This window comes from Rhinopithecus roxellana, chromosome 11 (assembly GCF_007565055.1).
Source record: "Rhinopithecus roxellana isolate Shanxi Qingling chromosome 11, ASM756505v1, whole genome shotgun sequence".
Lineage (NCBI taxonomy): Eukaryota > Metazoa > Chordata > Mammalia > Primates > Cercopithecidae > Rhinopithecus > Rhinopithecus roxellana.
In genome coordinates, this window is record NC_044559.1 from 35,660,292 (window position 1) to 35,682,476 (window position 22,185).

Sequence of the window (22,185 nt, forward strand, 5' to 3'; positions counted from 1 at the left end):
AACCACTGGAACATAAAATAAGTTTAATGGATCATCACCAGCATACTTAAAAAGTAGAAAAGAAAATAGCAGAGAGTAAAGGTAAGTATTGCTTCATGTGAGTTGTATTTCAGCCATTTATATGCATGTGTGTATGAATCCTGGGTCTTGCTGTATAAAAGTGTGTTTCTTCCTGGGGTAGGCATGGTGGACATGTCATTAAACTCCAAACCATAATTGAGAGGCCCTTTGACGGAGTCCTACCCACAGACATGTTTTGTTTGGCCCGCACAAATATTTTTTTCTTCAGAAGGAGTCTCACTCTATCACCCAGGCTGGAGTGCAGTGGCATGATCTCGGATCACTGCAACCTCTACCTCCTGGGTTCAAGCGATTCTTCTGCCTCAGCCTCCCGAGTAGCTGGAATTACAGTTACGCACCACGAGGCCCGGCTAATTTTTTGGTAGTTTTAGTAGAGACGGGGTTTCACCATGTTGCCCAGGTTAGTCTTGAACTCCTGACCTCAAGTGATCCGCCCACCTCAGCCTCCCAAAGTGTTGGAATTACAGGCATGACCCACTGCTCCTGACCACACACAATATTTTTAAAAGAGAAAGTGAAATCGTTTGTCAACATTTAAACATCTGGAGATTTTACATTAAAATCCCTATTTCCAGCTGCTCTTGAAAACTGGAAGGCCTGCATCCCTCTGTGGGACCTAGGATAAAGGACAAAGTAACTCTTCCCTTTAGGGAGGGCCATGCTCTCTAGTTTGCCCCAGGCTCCACTCAGGTCACCTGTCTGATTTTTGGGGCATCCATATGTCTGACCCCAGTTCTAATCATCCTTAGCTCCACGTGACCCACAAAGTTCCCCACTTACCTCTCCTTATGTCCATTGCTGTATCACGTGGCCAAAAGGCTAAACTGAGCTGCTTGCATCTCCTCAGACAGGAGCCACACTTCATTGCTTCTGTTTTACCCACTTGAGTCTCTTTCTCTCAATCCTCTTTTTATCCACTATTCCTGTTCATCCTTCAAAGCCCAGTCTTCCGTGACCACCCAACAGCATTAATCACTTTCTGTCCTGCAGTCCCATATGACTTTCATAGTTCCCCTTTGGGTACATTTCACATTGTATCATAATGACTTATCTATGTGTGTCTGTTTCTTGCTAGAAAGTGAGTGCTTTCCGGTCAAGAACTGCATTTTATTTGTTGCTATATCTAGATGGCTTATCTCCTATTAGATTCTAAAAAAAATTTCCCAAATAAGAATAACCATCTCCCCAACCCATACACCTCATTCATTCACTTATTAGTTCATTCAACATTCAGTGAGTGCTTACTATGGGGCAGACGCTGTGTAATGAATACAAGTTGAATCAAACACCATCCCCAACATTAAGAAACCTACAGAACTCCTCAAATACCAATCTTAAATGCCCCCTTTCCATAAAGCCTTTACTGATTCCCTTGGGACTGTAGCCCTTCCTTCCTTCCTTAGAACCTCCATAGAAGATTGTTCATCCCCCTTCTATCGCCTGGTGTCCCCTCCATTTTGCATTCTCCATCAGCATCCCTCTCTACACCTGCTAACCCGTTCATTCACTAATGGTAGGATCTTTTCAGTGTGTCTGGTTATTCTCGAAGTGCCTCACAGATAACAGACCTCAAGAAAATTGTAATGTGATCAGGCCACTACTAGAAGCCCTTTGCCACAGCTCACTGCTATTTCTGAGTTTTAGGCTAGGACCTCTATATATGTCAGAAGTGGTAGCATTTTCCAGGTAAGCAGGGACAGAGGAGCATCCACTCCTTCTTTAGTGCTCAGCATAACTGGGCTCTCGTCCTGCAGACTCCAATCACCATCATTCCTAAAACTGTTCCTTGATGGCCACTCAGAAGGGGTCCCTCAAGTGGCACATGGTAGCAGTCCGGTGGACACCCACCTAGCTCATGTGTCACTACGAGACCCTCCATGGACCCGGGCACCCATAGCCCCTATCATTTTTCCATTAAGGGAGTACTCAGCCTTCTCTCCCATTCCCCATCAGACACTCCAGTGAGGAATAACCTTGCCACCTTTTCCTACGATCCACTTTTCTTTTTTTTTTTTTTTTTGAGACAGGGTCTCACTCTATTGCCTGGGCTGGAGTGCAATGGTATGCCCTTGGCTCATCGCAGCCTCAACGTCCAGGCTCAGATGATCCTCCCACCACTGCAGCCTCTTTAGCTGGGAATACAGGCACACACCACCATGCCTGGCTAATTTTTTGGCGGGGTTTTTTTTTTTTTTTTTTGTAGAGACAGAGTCTCATACTCCTAGGCTCAAGCGATCTGCCTGCTTCAGCCTCCCAAAGTGCTGGGATTATAGGTATAAGCCACTGTATCTGACCCACTTTTCTTAATTCTTCCTAAACTTTTCCCTTTTCATGTTTTCAATAGAGAACAACAGAAATAAACAGAAGAAAAAATGAAGACTACTAGAACATAGACAGAATGCAGTTGACTCTTGAACAACATGGGTTTGAACTGCACAGATCCCCTTGCACACAGATTTTCTTCTACCTCTGCCACCCCTGAGACAGCAGGACCAAACCCTCCTCTTCTTCCTTCTCCTCACCTGCTCAGCATAAAGACAAGGAGGATAAAGGACTTTATGATGATCTGCTTCCACCAAAGGAACAGTAAATATTGTACAGCGGTAGTAAATGAAACACTCTGGGCCTAAATAACGTATTTTAATTCCTCAAAGATTAAAGAGGGAGCAGTAACCTTTGTGAGCCAAGATAGCTGATGAACTCTTTTACTTTTTTTTGTTTGTTTTCTGAGACAAGGTCTGGCTCTACTGCTCAGGCTGGAGTGCATGGTGATTTCAGCTCACTGCAACCTCTGCCTCCTGGGCTCAAGCCATCCTCCCACCTCAGCTTCCTGAATAGCTGAGACTACAGGCATGCATCACCACGCCTGGCTAATTTTTGTGTTGCCAATGAACTTTTACCCAAAAATTCCAAACAGCTCTACGATTCCAGGTAAACATGCTCACCTAAGTCTTGGAGACAGGAACGACACCTGCAGAATATGCACACCTGTGCCTTCATTCTGAATTAATGTTGCCTTCTCCAAGTCATGCTGAGCCCCTACTCCCCCCCATGAAAAAGTACCTTAAACTTCCTGCCAACCTTTGCTCCCAGTATCATACACTGACAGCAGTTTCTTGGCCACTGGGATCTCATAGGTCTGCTTCATTATGAAACATGGCTTTGCTTCATCCTGCAGGAGAGCCAGAGTGACAGTGAGGTTCTTTACCTTCTTTTTGCCATCTGTGCACGGTGAGCAGGATGAAATTTGCAAAAGGGAATGAAGAAGTGAGGTAGCTTCTTCATAAAAATTCATATAAAAATTTTGAGTTACTCACTGGTAGGGCTGGTCATTTTACCCACAGAAACCACATATTACCTGCACAGTGTCAAAGTGTGGTCCCTGAATCGAGAACATCAACATTATCTGGGAAGTGTTAGAAATGCCAGATTTCAGGCCTTCTCCCAGACTCACTGAATCAGAAACTCTGATGGCAGGGCCCAGAAATCTGTGTTTTCACAAGCCTTCCAGATGATTCTGATCCCAGCTGAAATTTGAGAAGCCCTGTCCTAGACAGTAATTTCCTTAGAAGCATTAAAAAAGCCAGGATCTTCATAGTTAAATGCAAGTATTCAAACAAGCCAGCCTGTTTGATTGCAACAGGGACACACAAACTCACCCCTGGTCCGCCCCCAGGGGACACTGGACCATAATAGCATTAATTATGTCAGTCTGAGCACAAATACAATGTTTCAGAGAAAAGAGGTCATGCATAACAAATATTCACTCTCCCCACTGTTAACAAAATTTGCCCTTGAATACACAGCTCCTGCCAGTTTGGGACAAACATACCTCTCAGTATGAGTCACCATCAGACAAACACACAATGAAATAGGAAGCTGGGTTGGTTTTTACTGTGGTGTGCCCGGATCAAACTCAACCACAATGGGAAGAAATCCTGCACCACTCACTGATCACTGAACCTTCTGAAAAGTTCTCTGGCTCTTTAATGCTGGCTCAGGAAAATACTCAGCACTTTGACTTTGGCATAGGAGAAGCCAACAATACCAGGATCCTCTTTCTTGACCCCCAGGGCTGTGAATACCATGGCAAAGAGGGCCACCTCCTCAAAATGAATCAAATGCCAAGATACGCTTCTTGGTGGGGTGAGTCTCCTGCAGTACATCTTCTGCAGGAATTTGGAAAAGTCAATGTGTCTTTCTTTAAAAGGAACTCTCTGTGATGCAATACAAGTTGTTCATCCTTCCTGGTCATTTGGCCTGGCATGGGAAAGGTAAGAAGCAACACCATCTCCAAAGTCTGGGAGTAGCTAACAATAGATGAGGCCCAACTTCCATTTCAGATGCCCACTGTCTACATATTCTTGACTCCATTCCTGTCATCAGAAATTGCCCTCAAGAGCTTTGAATGCATTCAAGTCAATGTGTTCCTTCTCTCATATTTATATTGTAGAAGTGGCATCTTTTTCTCTCTGGATAAACATTTTTTAGACATCAATAAGTAGGTGTCAGAGGGCAGGGGATTTGTTATGCCTTTTTTTTTTTTTTTTTTTTTTTTTTTTAAACATGTGAAATCCTTTCCCTTAGCTTTGGAAATCCCATTATTCAGACAGTACTTCTGGAATGAAGATAAACTAAGCAGAACCACACTTCCTGGTAAGAGTAGCACTTTCATTTATAAAATAGCACGAACAATTGCTTTCTTGGATTGCTTTCTCTGAAGTGGAATATGATGACAAAAACTGAAGCACCCCTCCCCACAAAGATAGGAAATTCACAGTTGAGTAGTGTGAATAAGTCACTGATCAAGAACAATTTATTCTGAAATTTGTAGCCTTGTGGGTCTCCTTTAATCTGTCACTTCCCTTTAGACCTTACTTAGGAAATGTCCTTGTTGGTGGTATCTCCTTTAAAAGACTGGGGCTTTTGAAGTTAAGACAATCCAAGGGCAGGTAGGGGTGAGGCATTAAACTTCAAGCTGTGGCTAGGAGTGGCCAGCATATGTGAAAGGGGATGTCTGGATAGTGACTCAACAGTCATTGCACACATGAGGAATTATTACCCACAGTGAAAGACCTACTGTTCTTAGCCTTTCTGAGGATGGAACAGAAGTGGGTGTTGATTACACCAGGCAGCGTGCATGCATCTGAGTGTCTGTGTGAGTGTGTGTTTTGGGAGGGCAGATAGCATTAGAGGCAGCAACACTTCACAGCTCCTAAGGCTGTTTTACAAGACTGTATATGAAGTCAAATACTTGAGAAAAAGAGCACTGTCCTAAGTTGCACAGGTGACGACTGTTGTTTATCTGGTGTTTACTTAGGTGCACAGAGTAATTCTAGAAGAATTCACAGAAGGGGTGGACCTTCGAGGAGTTCTATAAGGAAGCCAAACTTGAGTTAGATCTTCAATAAATACATAAAAAGGGGTCCAGTATGTCTCACAAGGTGGGTAGACAGTATGACTGAGGTTTGAGTGGAAAATACCACCCCTGTGGTCATTCCAAAGGTAAAAGGACTAAGGGTGGACATTAGCACTGTAGGCAGAAAAATGGATAGAAAGCTTAGCTTTTCTACATAACCAAGTGATCTCTGACCTCCTGTGAGTCTCCTTTCCCTCACCTATTAGGGGGACGATACTACTTACCTTCATGGGTTCGAAGATTCTTGACAGTGTATATGAAGCTCTGCCATTTAATATGTGTTCAGTCACTGACAGATTTAATAATAACATCAAAATGAAAATAAAAAAGACTGGTTTAGAAGAACATTTTTTTAGATGGAAGCAGGGAGGAGGTATTTTAAGGACTTGAAGAGAACCCTGCATGACAAGCAGGAAGCTTTGAACCTTACCTTGACATTTGTTTGGGTTTTTGAGCTGGGAAATATGATGATTCAGTGTGCTAAAAGGATTACTTTGGTGCCAGGGTGTAGGTCACATCTGAGACATAGTATACCACTGTTCTGAGGAGCTGCCAAGAACAAGGCTGTGGTGGCTTTTAGATGTGGCAGGAAGGGGCTACTTCCAAACCATAAAGGGTGCTGGACCCAGCAGCTTGAGGCAGAAAGGTGTGGTGTTGCCTTCCCTGTTGCCTAACATCTGAATGCCTCCTGTTATTCCAAAGGGAAAGCAAGGCCTGTTTCTAATGTTATCTTCCTTAAGATAGATTGTAGCAAGCTTGTATAAATCGGCCAAGAAATCTCAGAGTTTGCCCAAGAGGTATGAACTGGACTACTCACTTCTAGTCACCCCTCAGTCCTTTATCCCCATCACTGGCTTAAGGTCTATAAAACTGAGCTCATCTCCTTCCTCCCACCGACCTCCTCCCTTCCTCTTCACCACTAACAACTCTCTCCCACCCCACATCTGATTCCACTCTGCTCCTCTTCAGTCCTCCTTCCCAAGCCTAGCCACATCTAACACTGATGCCTGCGTGTAATGGGTTAGATTGCATCACCCTCCAAACTCATCTATTGAAGTCCAAACCCCCAGTATCTCAGAATGTGGTCCTATTTGGAGATATGGTCTTTTCAGTGGTGATCAAGTCAAAATGAGATCATTAGGGTGGGCCTTCATCCATTAGGACTGGTGTCCTTTTATAAAGGGGAAACATGGAGTCAGATAGGCACGTAGGGAGAATGCCCTGTGAACAGGAAGGCAGTTGCTTCTACAAGTCAAGGAACACCAAAGATTACCAGCAAATGTCCAGAAGCCAGGGGAGAAGCATAGGACAGATTCTCCTGACAGCCCTCAGAAGGAACCAACTCAGCCAACACCTTGACCTCAGGCTTGTAGCTTCCAGAACTATGAGACAATACATTTCTGTGGTTTAAGCCGCTCAGTCTGTGGTACTTTGTTACAGTGCCACTAGCAAACTGATACCTGAGCTACTTGGACTCAAAACTTTAAGATCATTTGTTCTGAATTCTTCTCATTACATCCACCCAACCTGCTGTCAGGCCCCATCAATTCTAATGTGGTGGCTTCTCTCGAATCTACCATTCTCTTTTCATTTCAATGTTTATTATATGTCCACATATCCCCAACCTTTAAATCCTCAGTTTAAGAGCTGCCTGCTTCAGGGAGCTCTCCTGATCAGCATACTTGGAAGCTAAATCTCCCACCTTTGACCTGCCAGAGCACTGGACCAATGCCTCTTTAAACATCTATGTAATAGGAGTTATTCGTGAGCTTATTTACTTCCTCGATAGGTGGTAAAGAAGCAGAGGGCAGCTGTTGTATCTTCAGAACCCTTGAGAGCTTCCTGAGTACCCAGCACTTTGCCTAACACAGAAAGGGCAAGCAGGAGATGATAACAGAATAGGGAAGTTTCCTGACCAGAATGGGGCTTACAGAATCCTAAAGGAAAAGAAAGAACTAAGCTAGAACATCTCTGTAGACATATCTACTTTGATGAAGAGGATTATTCCATTTTCAGCAACTGAAATGAGCTGGGAAATTAGGCCCATAAAGAAGGAGGAAGGCCTTTATTAGTCCTTCTGCAGCTTTATTATTTGAAGCATCTGTTTCTGCCAAAAGCTAAATGGCATCAAGGAGGAGTTGTGGTGGTCTGATTGACTTCCCATACAAATTGCTCACATCTTATTCCGGGCACGGTGGCTCATGCCTGTAATCCCAGCACTTTGGTGAGGCCGAGACGGGTGGATCACCTGAGGTCAGCAGTTTGAGACCAGCCTGGCCAACATGGTGAAACCTCATCTCTACTAAAAGTACAAAATCAACCAGGCGTGGTGGTGCACGCCTATAATCCCAGCTACTCAGTAGGCTGAAACAGGAGAATCACTTGAACCTGGGAGGCAGAGGTTTCAGTAAGCTGAGATAGGGCCATTGCACTCCAGCCTGGGCAACAAGAGTGAAACTCTGTTTCAAAAAAAAAAGGACAAATTGTTCACATCTGTCACCCTCTGTGCTCAAGGGAATCCATTAAACTAAACCTTAAAGAGAACTGTGACCAAGGTGTCTTAGCACCCCACTGCTCTCTACAGCTGTAGTTCTCAAACTGGAGCAATTCTCTTGCCCAAAGGGCATTTGCTAATGTCTGGAGACATATTTGATTGTCATGAGTAGGAAGTCAGTGCTGCTGGTATGTAGAGGTCAGGATTGCTGCTAAACATCATACAATGCACAAGACAGAATCACAAAGAATTATCTCTCAAAATATCAGTGAGGCTGAGGTTGAAAAATCTTGCTCTAGAGAAAGTACTTGCCTTGTGGGTATGTGTATGTGTGTGTCCCTACACACATGAATGTTGGGTGGAAGGTGAACATCCTTCCACTGAGACACTGGAATGAGTTTCACTGGGTCCTGCTCTATCCCAAAAGTGAGTTGGGCCATCCAACAATGTCAGAAAACTTCCACGAAACAAAACAAAACAAACAAAAAATGATGTGCCTAAATGTAAAATTCTATTTACCTTGAAGTTTGTCTTGTGGCTAAATTCTTAGTCTTTTCACATGGTTTCCAAACCATAAGCATTCTTTGTTATTTAAACTAAGTGTTTATAGAGCTTAATCTCTAACAGTTGCTTATTTTTATTTTCTGTAACAAAGATAAATAATAAATCCCTTTTGTATTCTTAAAACTTACACTGGAACACACATTAGCTAGACAATTACAGCTTTTTAAATGAGTATAGTGAGCCTCAGGAGTACAGATTGACGAGCATCTATTTAGGAAGGCAATTATTGACAGATAAACCCGCAGAAATCTCCTGTGCTTCTCTGTTACAAGATACAGCAAGGGTAAGGTACCCTTGAAGACATAAGAGAAATAATCATTTCATCAAGATTCCGGAATCAGTAAGTGTCTGCAGCTGGAAGTGAATGGGTACCTGGTCAGGAGAACAAAAGATAATGAGGTCAAAGGATGTCAGCAAATGCCACTCCACACTAGTGGAGGCAATCAGCCAGTGTGCTTTCTCTCCAGCCCATGTCAGCCCCAAACCAGGTATTTTATCCTAGAGAGAAAACTATAAGGCAAGCCAGTATGAGCTCTAAGTGGCAAGCACAACAGAGTCTATGTCACTCCCCCTTGGGCCAGCCATGTTCCTCGGGATGGATACTGCCAGGACCTGAGCCTCCTCAAGTTGATTCCTGACAGCTCCACAAGGAAGGAAGGAGCTAGGCTTTTCTGGGAACAAGAAGTAATGGAGAGGATTGGAGAAGTTTCCGAATCAAGAAGACAGTTTCCTGCTCCAGCTCTGACAACGGGCCAACCTGTTTTAGTTGTTTGCTGATCTATGGTGCGGCAGACACTAAGTTATGCACTGGAAAGTTAAAGATGGAGACACAGTGCCACTTCTGAAAGGCTCACCATCTTGTGACAGAGACAGCAGCTGTCAACACACTGACAACTGTGGTCTCTCCTCCACTGGGTGATAAGACACAGAGAATGAGCACTTTGTCTACGATCTGCTGTGTGACCTTGAGCAACTTACTTACCCTTTCTGATCCCCGTTTTCTCATCTCTAGGATGAATGCATGGACTAAATGATACCCAGTGCCTTTCTCACTTTAAGGGCTATGATGAAGCTCCCTTTTTTCTATGGAAGCCCTTGTGTAACTACCAAAAGCAAACAAACAAACAAAAAATGAAACAAAACGAAACAAACCTGCCTTTCTCTGTTGATGGCTGAAGTCAGTGCAATCAGAAAGCAGTGGTGTGGACTGACACAGACCTCAAAATAAAAACAGAACAGCCTTTAATCAGTGGCTAAGGGTTAAGATAATATTAGTATGTGACCTCTCGGTGGCCCGTCCAAAGTGTTCCAGTTAGAAGGTGGCCACTGACTTGTAGAGCAATGTGAACCCAGGCAATCTAAGCTTTGGAAAATCTACAATGACTTAGAAAAAGAGCTGCTATTTGAGGACTACTGATTTATAATATATACCATATATAGCAAGCTGAGGTCTTCCAAGAGTCCCACAGGAATAGAATGAAGAAATGGCTTTGTAATTCCCTTTCCCATCACTCATAAATTACTCATATCAGGGAAACAAACCCAAATCCATTAGCAACAGAGATGAGGGGCCATGTCACAGTCGGGTGGGGGCTACAAATGAAGAGATCTGACCTGCAGTAAATGTCAACATCTGTTTTGGTACTGAGGGTTCCTGGAAGCACTCCCAAAAGAGTGGAAATATTATCAGAAGCACCTTTATTCACACCGAATCATTTCACTCAATTACCAAATACCCACTGAAAGACCAGCTACGGCATGTGATTACTAAAAATCTACAGGAGCAGAGTGAATAGAGCACAATCACGTTTCTCTTTTGTCCTGAGGTGCAGCCTTTACACTGTTAAGCTCTGAGGATCCTGTATGTCAATCCATCCATTAGTATAACAGAAGCAAACTGAGTTTCAAGCAACAAGGATCAACTTGAGTTCAGCGTTTTCATCTTAAATCGATTCCCTGTAGTAGCTTTAAGATAAAGGAGACACAGATAAGTCATTGAAATGGTTCAAGACGGCCCTGAAAGAGTAGCTGTCTGTGTTTAGGGAGGAAAGAACGTCCCCACGGTAAGAAAATGTGACAGTAAATCTAAGAGTACTAAACTGCAAAATTAAAGAGTGGTTATTTACATTATAAAATCATTTGGTGAAGGTCCCTAAGACATAATAAAAGAGAAAAAAATAAGTTACAGTAAAACGATCATAGAACGATTCAATTTTTATATTCAAATGTGTCTGTCTCTCTCTAATTCCGGTCTAGAAAGGTCTAGCAAGATACGTTAACAATTTTATCTCTAGGGAGGAGAGGGGAATTGAAGCTGACAAGGCAGAAGTGAGGGGCTTTCACTGTCCCTCCCTATTCTCCTGCAACATTTTACTTTCTTAAGACAAGGTGTATTTATATATTACTTGAATCACTCAAAACAAGCATTGCGGTGTTCTTTCACATTTCCCGGAGATACAAATCATTTCAACTATCATTCAATTCTGAAAGATGTACCTTCCATTTCAGGACCACGCCTAGTGCATAAATAATGTACACCTGTTCAGGCCACACCTGTCCTCTCCCTTTTAACACTCTCCTTGTGATGTGATGTGGTTTCCTTTGCCATATGCAGCATCCTTTAAGAAGGTGTTTGGAGGAGTGATTAGGGATAATACTGAAATGACAGGTTATACACGTAGAGCACCTGAAGCCTTTAAAAGAGACCAGCTTCTCCTTTCAGCCGGATCTAGCGAGGCCTGGGCATGTCCCAGCACCACACAGCCTAGCCCGGGCAGGAAGAGCCTTTTCATGACATACGTTAATTAACTTATTGATTGGTGGAGCGCGGTGGTAAGAGAGGAAGGGAATGATGGTTGGGATGGGGGGCAAGACGGCAAGTCTCAAACACAACAAAAAATTCAAAATGCAATAGCAATCAAAAGAGACACGCATCCCAGAGCTCAGCTGTGCTCCAGAAATAGGATGTGCTTCCTTTGCGGTGGTGAAATTCAAGATTCTGAACGAAGTCTTGGTTCGATGGAAACCCAGACTTCACAATACAGAGCTTCTCACCGAGAACATGTCCGCCCGGCTTTCGATTGATCATTCCCCGTTAGGTGGCCGAGCCCTGCGGTGCCATTCCAACTTCTGCAACCATGCACAGTGATCGATATTTATAATTACCTTTCTCCTTCACCATGGCAACCGGGTCCTCCGACGAGCGGGACTGAAGAAGAAACGAGGAATAAACTCTGGGAGTGGAAGCGCGCCTTGGCAGTCAGATCCGCGGGCCCTGGGGCGGCCAGGAGAAGCCCCGGCATCAGCTTGTGAGGTCCGGGGCTGCGGTCTCGAGTCCCGCCCCGCCTCGGCGGGCCCCGCTCCCACGCCCGCCCCGCGATCGCCCCCGCGCTCTCCGCCGCCCGCCCGCCGAGCTGCAGCCGCGCCCTGCTCGGGGACTCTGCCCTGCTGCTGAAACCACTCGCTACAGCTGCTGCTGCTAACAAATGCAAAATGCCACTGTCCTAATCTCTGGTCACTGACACCACCTTGTATTCCTCGCGCCGAGGACGGGCTATGAAAGACTCCCGAACGCCGGCCCCCTCCCACAGTCTGATAAATGATTGCCAGGAGGAGGAGGACCGAGCACCAGCTAGAGACGATTCCAATTAGTACGACTAGTCAATGGTTAGCTTATGGGCTCCCTGTTACAGTCGCTTTCAATTTTTACTACGGCTTCTTTCAGGCAAACTGGATAAATAAAATTGGCCTTAATGTAAAACAAAAAGAGAATAATGATAATAATGGCAATTTCAAGTTCACCTTCTTACGAAAAATGAATAATGACATTTGGTTTGCACAGCTGCTCCCCGCTAGAATCTACCTGAATGGGGTTGGGGGAACGTAGAGACAGTGAGACACAGCCCGGGAAGAGGATCTTTCAGGATTCTATTCCTTATCCAGGATCCAATTCAGGATCAAAGTTAAAATCTGATCTATCTATTGAGGGGGGATTTTGACTTCCCCTTCTCCCTCTGTTTCATCGGAGTTTTTAGACAAGCCCCTTGGATGTGCATATGCCAGGGAGGAACTCTAGTCACGATTAAGGGACAAATAGCCTCATCTAGTATGGTCCACCACCCAGATCAGCCTAAACCTGACCCCACAGCAGCAGCTCAGAGGAGGCTTTTGATTTCTGACCCGCAGGGTCACGGGCTGTCCTGTGACCTGTCCTGCTGTCCTGTCAGCTGAGGACTTCTGGCTCACAAAGCCAGTGTCCACGCGACTCCAGACCCTGTCTCCCAAATCCAGCTCACGGGGTCCCGACCGCACGCCATATACATCCACCATGTGGGAGAAATGGGATGAGCAAGAGACAAAAAGCCAGACATCACACGGCAGGGAGAGCAGCAGATGGCCAACACATCTTTCAGAACCAGAATGCACAGCCAGTATTAGATGGTATTTACTGCAAATATTGTAACATGTTGAGTCTAAGAGAGCCAGGGGAACCAAAAGGAATGAAGTCAGTCAACCTGCCTCCTCTTTGACTCAGAGGGTGTGTATGGCTGAAATGAACTACATTTGGTGGGTCTGGGGAGAAGGGGGGAAAATGCCCATTTCTTCACATTCATCTCGGGTAGGTCTTCACTGCTGGTTTTCTGATGCGTAACAGTAGCACATCTCAGGCAGCTGCGACATTCCTACATCTGTGACTCAGGGCTTTACTATTAATAGCTTAGGTGTCTCAGGCTGTAAGGAAGAGCTAAGTCCCCTCCAGCCCCTGGGTTGTCTTTTCTATGACGACATACTTCGCCCACACCACTCCCCGCACCCATGGCAGCCCCATAAGGTCATATTTTCCCTAAGTCAGCAGCCAGCTGGAGTGTAAGCACTGAAGAGCGTTTAAGCGGCTTCTCTAACCTCCATTCATAAATATGAGCCAAGCATGAGAGCGACTAGACCTCCAGTCCAGAGGGATGGCAGAGTTCAAGAGCATCCAGGAAACAAGCCCTTCATGTTCCCCAGTTTTCAAGGCTAAAACTGCACTAGTCTACTTTCCCACTCCTAATCACCCTCAGAGCCTTTAAGGAGATGCTGACAAACAAAATTAACTGCAGAGAGCTGGAATTAGGCTGTTTTGTGAGCCTAGCAGGTGAATCTATTTTATCATATTTCTGCTGTTTAACTACATCGACATCTCACTTAAGCACTTCTCTCCAAAGCGCTCATGTTATTCAGCCCAAAGCAAAGAAGTAGCTTTCTTTCTCTTTCCTTCCACCAGCCCCTACTCCTCCTCACCCCTCCCTCGCTACTATAATGTGACAGTAAAACACCATTGGTTTCTGGAGCAAACCCAATCATATGTAAGTGTTCCAGATATTGTAAATGCCATTAGCTCAATTTTTCTTTTATTTGGGATGTCAGTTTAAAACTCTGAGATTTAAGTTCACTAACCAAATTGGTCTCTTATTACAGTTCTTAACCTACCTGTATACACTCGTGGATAAATCGCACAGAAACAGTTTGGAAAGGCTCTCTGGCAGCTTTGGAGACTGAGCTAGCAGAGTAACAGCTGGTGCCTATTCATTTTCAGAGAAGCCTTTTCTAAAGGAAAATACTACATAGTGGTTCAGAGAGATTTCCCCCCCGCCTGTGTTTTCCATGGAAAGAATTTTCCTGTACCACAGTCAAAGTGAATGAGTCACCAGCATTTAGTTGCTAAGTAATAGTCATATGGCAAAAGTCCCCCCGCCAATCAGACACTGCTACTTTGGGATAAAAGTATCCACTCTGCACTTTTAAGATAACCAAAGAGTGTATTACTAAAGTTATTTGTGGAATGTGGGAAAGTAAAACCAAATTGTTTTTGCCTCCTTGCCTCAGGGCAGAATTGCTAAAGAGCTTTAAGAACAGAAGCAAAGCATAGACATTTTCTGCTTTACAGCTAAAGCTGCAAGAAGTGTAGCAAAGTAAATCAAGAATAAAAATGAAATATATAGTTCATAAGAAAGGACTTTTTATTCTTGAGATGATTTGCAAAGAACTTATCTCGATCTCATTCCACTCAGATAAGTCTTCATAATACGGACACCAACCCACGGTTTTATTGTTTTTTGCCCCATCAAACTGACTCATTGCCTCCTTCTCATTCACTCACAACATAAAGCAAGGGTTGTCCACATGGGACCAAAGGACAGAAACCATTTTGTTGGAGAGAAAAGCTTGTTAGCATACAGCCCTTCTTGGCAAAAATTCAAGCACACATCATTTCAATAGCGATGCCAATTAGAAGGGAAATGTTACAACTAGAAACCAGCAACCTGGCAGAGTCCACTTTCTCATTGCTTATTCTCCTCTGCAGAGCCACGGGTCACTACTGTACGTGCATCTGTAGTGCAGGAATTTCAGGATCCCTCCATGGGGCTGGAACACCAGGTATCCAGGTGTTACCCCCCAACACCACTGGACTCATTTTTGTTGTTGTTGTTTTGAGATGGAGTCTCACTCTGTCACCCAGGCTGGAGTGCAGTGGCACAATCTCAGCTCACTGCAACCTCCACCTCCCGAGTTTCAAGCGATTCTCCTGCCTCAGCCTCCCGAGTAGCTCGAATTACAGGTGCACCACCACACCTGGCTAATTTTTGTATTTTTAGTAGAGACAGGGGTTCACCATGTTGGCCAGGCTGATTTCGAACTCCTGACCTCAGGTGATCCGCCTGCCTTGGCCTCTCAAAGTGCTGGGATTACAGGTGTGAGCCACGGCACCTGGCCCCCGCTGGACCCTTTAGCAAAAAGCATGCTCAAAATCCTTTCTAGCAGAATTCAGCTGAAAGAAACCTGGAGGCCGGGCGCGGTGGCTCAAGCCTGTAATCCCAGCACTTTGGGAGGCCGAGACAGGCGGATCACGAGGTCAGGAGATCGAGACCATCCTGGCTAACACTGTGAAACCCCGTCTCTACTAAAAAATACAAAAAACTAGCTGGGCGAGGTGGCGGGAGCCTGTAGTCCCAGCTACTCGGGAGGCTGAGGCAGGAGAATGGCGTGAACCTGGGAGGCGGAGCTTGCAGTGAGCTGAGATCCGGCCACTGCACTCCAGCCCCGGCGACAGAGTGAGACTCCGTCTCAAAAAAAAAAACAAAAACAAAACAAAACAAAACAAAAAAAAACAAAAACAAACAAACAAAAAAAAAACCTAGCCGGGCGAGGTGGCGGGCGCCTGTAGTCCCAGCTACTCCGGAGGCTGAGGCAGGAGAACGGTGTAAAACCCGGGAGGCGGAGCTTGCAGTGAGCTGAGATCCGGCCACTGCGCTCCAGCCCGGGCGAGAGTGAGACTCCGTCTCAAAAAAAAAAAAAAAGAAATCTGGAGAATGAGTTCCTATTTGCTTTCTACTTAGTGTTGGCATCAATCAATCTCATTTCAGAGATTTATGGGACACCTGCTGTGTGCCAGGTACTGGGCTGGGAGTACAAAAGCAAGAATAGAGAAACCACTGCCCTGGAGGTGCTCACCATCTAGCGGAGAAGATGCACGCACACAAATATTCTCAATGAAATGAGGAAGGTATTAAGACAGGAGTAGGCACAGGGTGCAAGGCAGTGCTGAGTTCAACCTGGAGTCAGGAGGGGCTTCCAGGAAGAGTAAGGAGGTAGGTAATGACTGGTCAAGTGCAGAAGGAGGGAAAGTCATTCCAAGTGGAAGTAATAGGGCCAGAAGGCATCCAGTAGCTCACTACTGGTGGGGAGAAGGGAGAGGATCAAGATGAGGCTGGGTGACAGGTGACAGAGGGCCCTCCATGCCACTCTAAAGAATGGACCTTAGAAATGTTGTGATTAAAGTCTCAAACCTAAGCTACCTATTTCTTTCTAAATGGAGTTCAAAGGCTCTGGCTGCATTTCAAGGTACAGCATGATCTGTTTCCAACCATCCTGCCTCCTCCCTCCATTTGGATTGTGTTGTTGTGTGCATTTCTGGCGTTTAGCAGACAGCTTGACATGGAATAGATGCATAGGAAGTGTCTATTCATTTATTTAAACATTTCCCAGGTCAACACAATAACAAGATAGCCATATATGTCTCACACACAGTATTTTAAGAAGTACAAGCCGTTTGGGATTGGTTTATCCCTTCTATTGTAATGGCTTCAAGTCCACAACTAGGTTGTAAGCTCTCTGAAGGCAACGAAGGTTTCATTCACACTAGGCTGATAAGAGTGTGGTTTGCAAGGCTCGGCGTGGTGGTGCATACCTGTAATCCCAGCACTTTGGGAGGTCGAGGCAGGTGGGTCACTTGAGGTCAGGAGTTTGAGACCAGCCTGGCCAACACAGTGAAGCCCCATCTCTTCTAAAAATATAAAAACTAGCCAGATGTGGTGGCGTGCACCTGTAATCTCAAATACTTGGGAGGCTGAGGCAGGAGAATCACTTGAACCCAGGAGGCAGAGGTTGCAGTGAGCTGAGATCGCACCAATGCACTCCAGCCGGGGTGACAGAGTGAGACTCCGTCTCTTTAAAAAAAAAAAAAAAAGAAAAGAAAAGAGTGGGGTGGTTTGCAGATCACCAGAGATAGAAATGCAAGGGGTGCTTCAAATGCAGACACCTGGTCCCCACCTCAGGTCTGACTGATAACTCAGATTCTCTGGGAAGGAGGTCTGAGCAGTAGCCAGCTTCCCCAGTGACTAATGACCCCTTGCTAATAAGCTGGCTTGCAAAGCACGAGGATAAACTGAGATTTACAAACAGCTATATACCATGCCGTCACATCTGATAAACAATCCTTATACTCTCTGTTAGCCAAAATAACAATCAGCTGGACATTAACTGCAATCTTAATGAGAATTTATTAGAAGTGGTGATTCCAAAGTTTCCTACAGTCTAGGACAAATTCCTAAATGTCTGATCCCTCTTGACCCTACTCACTCTCATGTCCTCAACGGACAGTTCTTAGGATTTTTTCCATATGAATCTCATAGAATCAATGCCCAGCAAAGTTCTTTTCCTTGAGTTCTTAAAGTAGAATTATTTTATGGTTGTATCCAAACTTGCCCACGGTCTTTTTCAAAAGCCATTTCTGAGTTTGGACCCAAGCAATAGGTTGCACTTCAAGAAAAATCGCGAAAAATACTACAGTATATTTAAAGCTCCCTATAAACAAATCAGTAAGGATATAAATGACAGAGTGAACAAAAAATAAATCATTTTCCTACAAGAGCAGCAAAAGCTATCACTAGAATTCTAAGGATCTTGGGATAGTAAAGAGTTTCAGAGATTTTAGCCTAACTTCAGATTCATGAGTACACAACTACTAAAATAGTTCTCTGAATTATTTGGGAAAAGGCCTTTTTAAAAAACAGTTTACTACCATCTAGCTTTCTCTTTTATTGTAATATTTTCTAGATAGAAATCCAGTTATTAGGATATAAAAATGGTTGCTTTTCATCAGGTAGAATTGCAATGCCTTCCCTGACAACAGTCCCCTCTTTCTGGTATTTACCACCACCAAGTGCTTTGAAGTTGACTATGTTGTAATGAAGGATGGATATATCTATGTTTGCAAAAGATTGTGGGCTCCCTGAGGGAAGGGGTCACATGTTATTGTATCTGTACTGTATTCACACAGTAACACACAAAGGCACAAAGTAGGAATGCAATATTTGATGAATAAATAAATATTCCTTTTCATAATCAAATAGACTGATTTTAAAATCTAACTCAAATAAATTAAGAGTACATTCAGTCTCTTAGATAAAAATCAATTTAGTGATTGCTTCAAAGTATTTGCCAAGATGCAAGCCAATAATTACTTTGTAGAGAAAGTAGGCCAAAGAGGAACTTTCTCAGGCAGTCATTTTACAAAGTCCCCTTTATAACCTACCCTCACAGCTACTTTGGTCACCATTAGAGCCCAGTATGTGTCAGCCACCATTCTAATCTCTACATGATCACCTCATCTTTTCCTCATAACAACTGGATGAAGTACATATTATTACACTTTACATGTGAGAAAAGAGTTTGATAAGAGGCTGAAGCTACAGGCCCACTCTGTGTTACTGGGCCTTCCCTTCTGCAGAGGTTGTTAAAGAGCCTCTCATCCCATGCTCTGCCTACACACACACACACAAGCATTTCTGAAGGCAAGGTGCACTCAATGTACATCAACAGGCATTTCTTTTTTCTTTTTTTTTTTTTTTGTTGTTGTTGTTATATTTATTTTATTTTATTTTATTTTATTTTTTTATTTTTTATTATACTTTAAGTTCTAGAGTACATGTGCATAACGTGCAGGTTTGTTACATATGTATATTTGTGCCATGTTGGTGTGCTGCACCCATCAACTCGTCAGCACCCATCAATTCATCATTTATATCATGTATAACTCCCCAATGCAATCCCTCCCCCCTCCCCCCTCCCCATGATAGGCCCCGGTGTGTGATGTTCCCCTTCCTGAGTCCAAGTGATCTCATTGTTCAGTTCCCACCTATGAGTGAGAACATGCGGTGTTTGGTTTTCTCTTCTTGTGATAGTTTGCTAAGAATGATGGTTTCCAGCTGCATCCATGTCCCTACAAAGGACGCAAACTCATCGTTTTTTATGGCTGCATAGTATTCCATGGTGTATATGTGCCGCATTTTCTTAATCCAGTCTGTCACAGATGGACATTTGGGTTGATTCCAAGTCTTTGCTATTGTGAATAGTGCCACAATAAACATACGTGTGCATGTGTCTTTGTAGTAGAATAATTTATAATCCTTTGGGTATATACCCAGTAGTGGGATGGCTGGGTCATATGGTACATGTAGTTCTAGATCCTTGAGGAATTGCCATACTGTTTTCCATAATGGTTGAACTAGTTTACAATCCCACCAACAGTGTAAAAGTGTTCCTATTTCTCCACATCCTCTCCAACAACTGTTGTTTCCTGATTTTTTTTTTTTTTTTTTTTTTTTTTTTGAGGCGGAGTCTTGCTCTGTCACCCAGGCTGGAGTGCAGTGGCCGGATCTCAGCTCACTGCAAGCTTCCCCTCCCGGGTTCCCGCCATTCTCCTGCCTCAGCCTCCCAAGTAGCTGGGACTACAAGCGCCCGCCACCTCGCCCGGCTAGTTTTTTGTATTTTTTAGTAGAGACGGGGTTTCACTGTGTTCGCCAGGATGGTCTCGATCTCCTGACCTTGTGATCCGCCCGCCTCGGCCTCCCAAAGTGCTGGGATTACAGGCTTGAGCCACCGCGCCCGGCCGTTTCCTGATTTTTTAATGATTGCCATTCTAACTGGTGTGAGATGGTATCTCATTGTGGTTTTGATTTGCATTTCTCTGATGGCGAGTGATGATGAGCATTTTTTCACATGTCTGTTGGCTGTATGAATGTCTTCTTTTGAGAAATGTCTGTTCATATCCTTTGCCCACTTTTTGATGGGGTTGTTTGTTTTTTTTCTTGTATATTTGTTTGAGTTCTTTGTAGATTCTGGATATTAGCCCTTTGTCAGATGAGTAGATTGCAAAAATTTTCTCCCATTCTGTAGGTTGCCTATCAACAGGCATTTCTAAAAGGCCTGGCATGATAGAAGTGATGGTGCCTTTTGCCTTCCCTGTGTAAAGCAATCCTTTTTCCAGATACCTTATCCTTTATCGGTTCTTGGACTTCATATGGAAGGACCTGTCAGGTGAATAGCACCATAACCATGGCCTGTGGCACCCACTGTTGGCTGCACAGGGGAAGATGATGTACCCAGACCCACATAGCAAGACTTCAAAAGTTCAGTGTAATCATCCACCCTGTCTAATCATTCTCAAGGAATGACATTTCTGTGGTTTATGTTGACAGCAAGTTAAAATTAAAAAATTTTTGCAAGGTTTACAAAGCCTACATTTGTTCCCCTACCTCATCTGGCCTTATAATAAATTCTCCTGACTATGCCCTGGAACAGTCCCAGAAAATAACCTCTCTCTCATACTCCTGGATTTGTCAGTCATCATCGGAGGAACTAGCCAAGTAAAACCTGCAACACACACAACCATTACTGCATTTGCTACCACAGGAATGGCAGCTTTGTCATCTAACACGTCTCAGCAAGTTTCTCTAGTTCTTAGTACAGAGAAGAGACCATGCAACCCATACCCTGGTTTGTGGAAATCTGTAACTTGTATTCATAAATAGGCATTAATTAAGATAAAAGCAGAAGTCCTAAAGCAGACTTGTCCATGGTTACACAATTACTTAGAAACGGGTCAAAACCCCTCAGATCGTGCCGCCTACCCCGTGGTTATTCTATCGTGCCACACTGGCCACACAGGCAGCCTGATTAAACACAGGCTGGGTTTCAATTCTAGCTCCACCACACGCTGAGTGACCCTGGGCACATTGTTTTCTCTCTCTGGGTTTCAGCAGTCTCCGCTGTGAATGGTATGAGGCGTTCCACTTGTGAGGTTGTGGTGAGGACAGGGGCAGCTTCGTGGCATGTGACCTGCAGTGTTGCGTAGGGTCCTGTGCTCAGAAGATGTCTCTATTTAGTTTAATGCTTTGCTGCTGCTATACTGACATTTGTAATAATTTAGTCTTTGAACTTGTGTTGTGCAACTGAAGTCTGATGGGACAGCAGAGCACACATGTGAACAGATGAGATGCGTGCAGTTTGTTTGTTTGCTGTTCCTGCTGCCCATGCACACAGTGTTTGCAACGCCCCCTGAGCACAGGATTCCAGTGTAGTCACAATGTGTAGGAATTCAGGGAGACTCAAAGTGAGGACAAGGTGTGTTACATCCACAACTGAGTCACATTCCATTCAAACCAGGATGCTTGCTTTGAATGCACAGAGAAGGCAATGATGTTCTAGGAAACCCAAACAACTAAGGAACCTTAATATATTCTTTCCTATCCACATTAGTTCCCTGTATTAGCCAACCACTCACACCAAAAATCATGACACACAAGGAAAGGGAAAGATAGGGCAACCAGTGCTGACTTCCTTTTAGCCCTTCCTTATTCATCAATAAGTCAAAGGTAGAGAACATTGGTAAAAAGTGCACGTATCAGGAAGTGAAATAAAAACAGTTGAGGGCCGGGCACAGTGGCTCACACCTATAATCCCAGCACTTTGGGAGGCTGAGGCGGGAGGATCATCTGAGGCCAGGAGTTCGAGACCAGCCTGGCCAACATCGTCTCTACTAATAATACAAAAATTAGCCAGGCATGGTGGCGGGCACCTGTAGTCCCAGCTACTTGGAAAGCTGGGGCAAGAGAATCGCTTGAACCCAGGAGGCGGAGGTTGCAGTGAGCCAAGATCGCGCCACTGCACTCCAGCCTGGAAGATAGAGTAAGAAACCATCTCAAAACAAACAACAAACAAGTTGAGTCAGATTTGTGCACTGTGCATTTCTACTGTTCTTAAAAGAATAAAGTACATAGCATCTATGACCTGTGCAATACAAATTGTGTAATTTCAGTGATTCCATTGAGTTAAATGTTGTTATATTTGCACTTAAAATTGGCATTGCACAATAAAAGGTAAAATTCACAATAATAATTTAAAAATTTAATTTTATTTTATTTAGGACAACATTAAATAGAAAATAAAAACTACTGAGTTGAGAGAATCTGGGGAATAAACAAAAAAGCTATATTTTAGTACCACTAATGGCACTTTCTCCTGCATT

The 22,185-nt window shown here is 44.1% G+C and overlaps 1 protein-coding gene across 20 annotated transcripts in view; it reads right to left on the reverse strand.

Moving 5' to 3' along the window:
* The window catches only part of ABLIM1 (actin binding LIM protein 1), a 353,493-nt gene that overhangs the window by 195,313 nt on the left and 135,995 nt on the right, over positions 1-22,185 (reverse strand). For 2 of the 20 annotated variants that reach the window (XM_030941233.1, XM_010363204.2), the window contains exon 1: positions 11,724-12,220. The exons of 17 other annotated variants lie outside the window; for them this stretch is intronic. In XM_030941233.1, coding sequence (XP_030797093.1) covers positions 11,724-11,739 — 16 coding nt within the window. In that variant the 5' untranslated portion in view covers positions 11,740-12,220. Of the gene's footprint in view, positions 1-11,723; positions 12,221-22,185 lie in introns of those variants that run through there. One more of the 20 variants, XM_030941220.1, reaches the window with a different exon arrangement.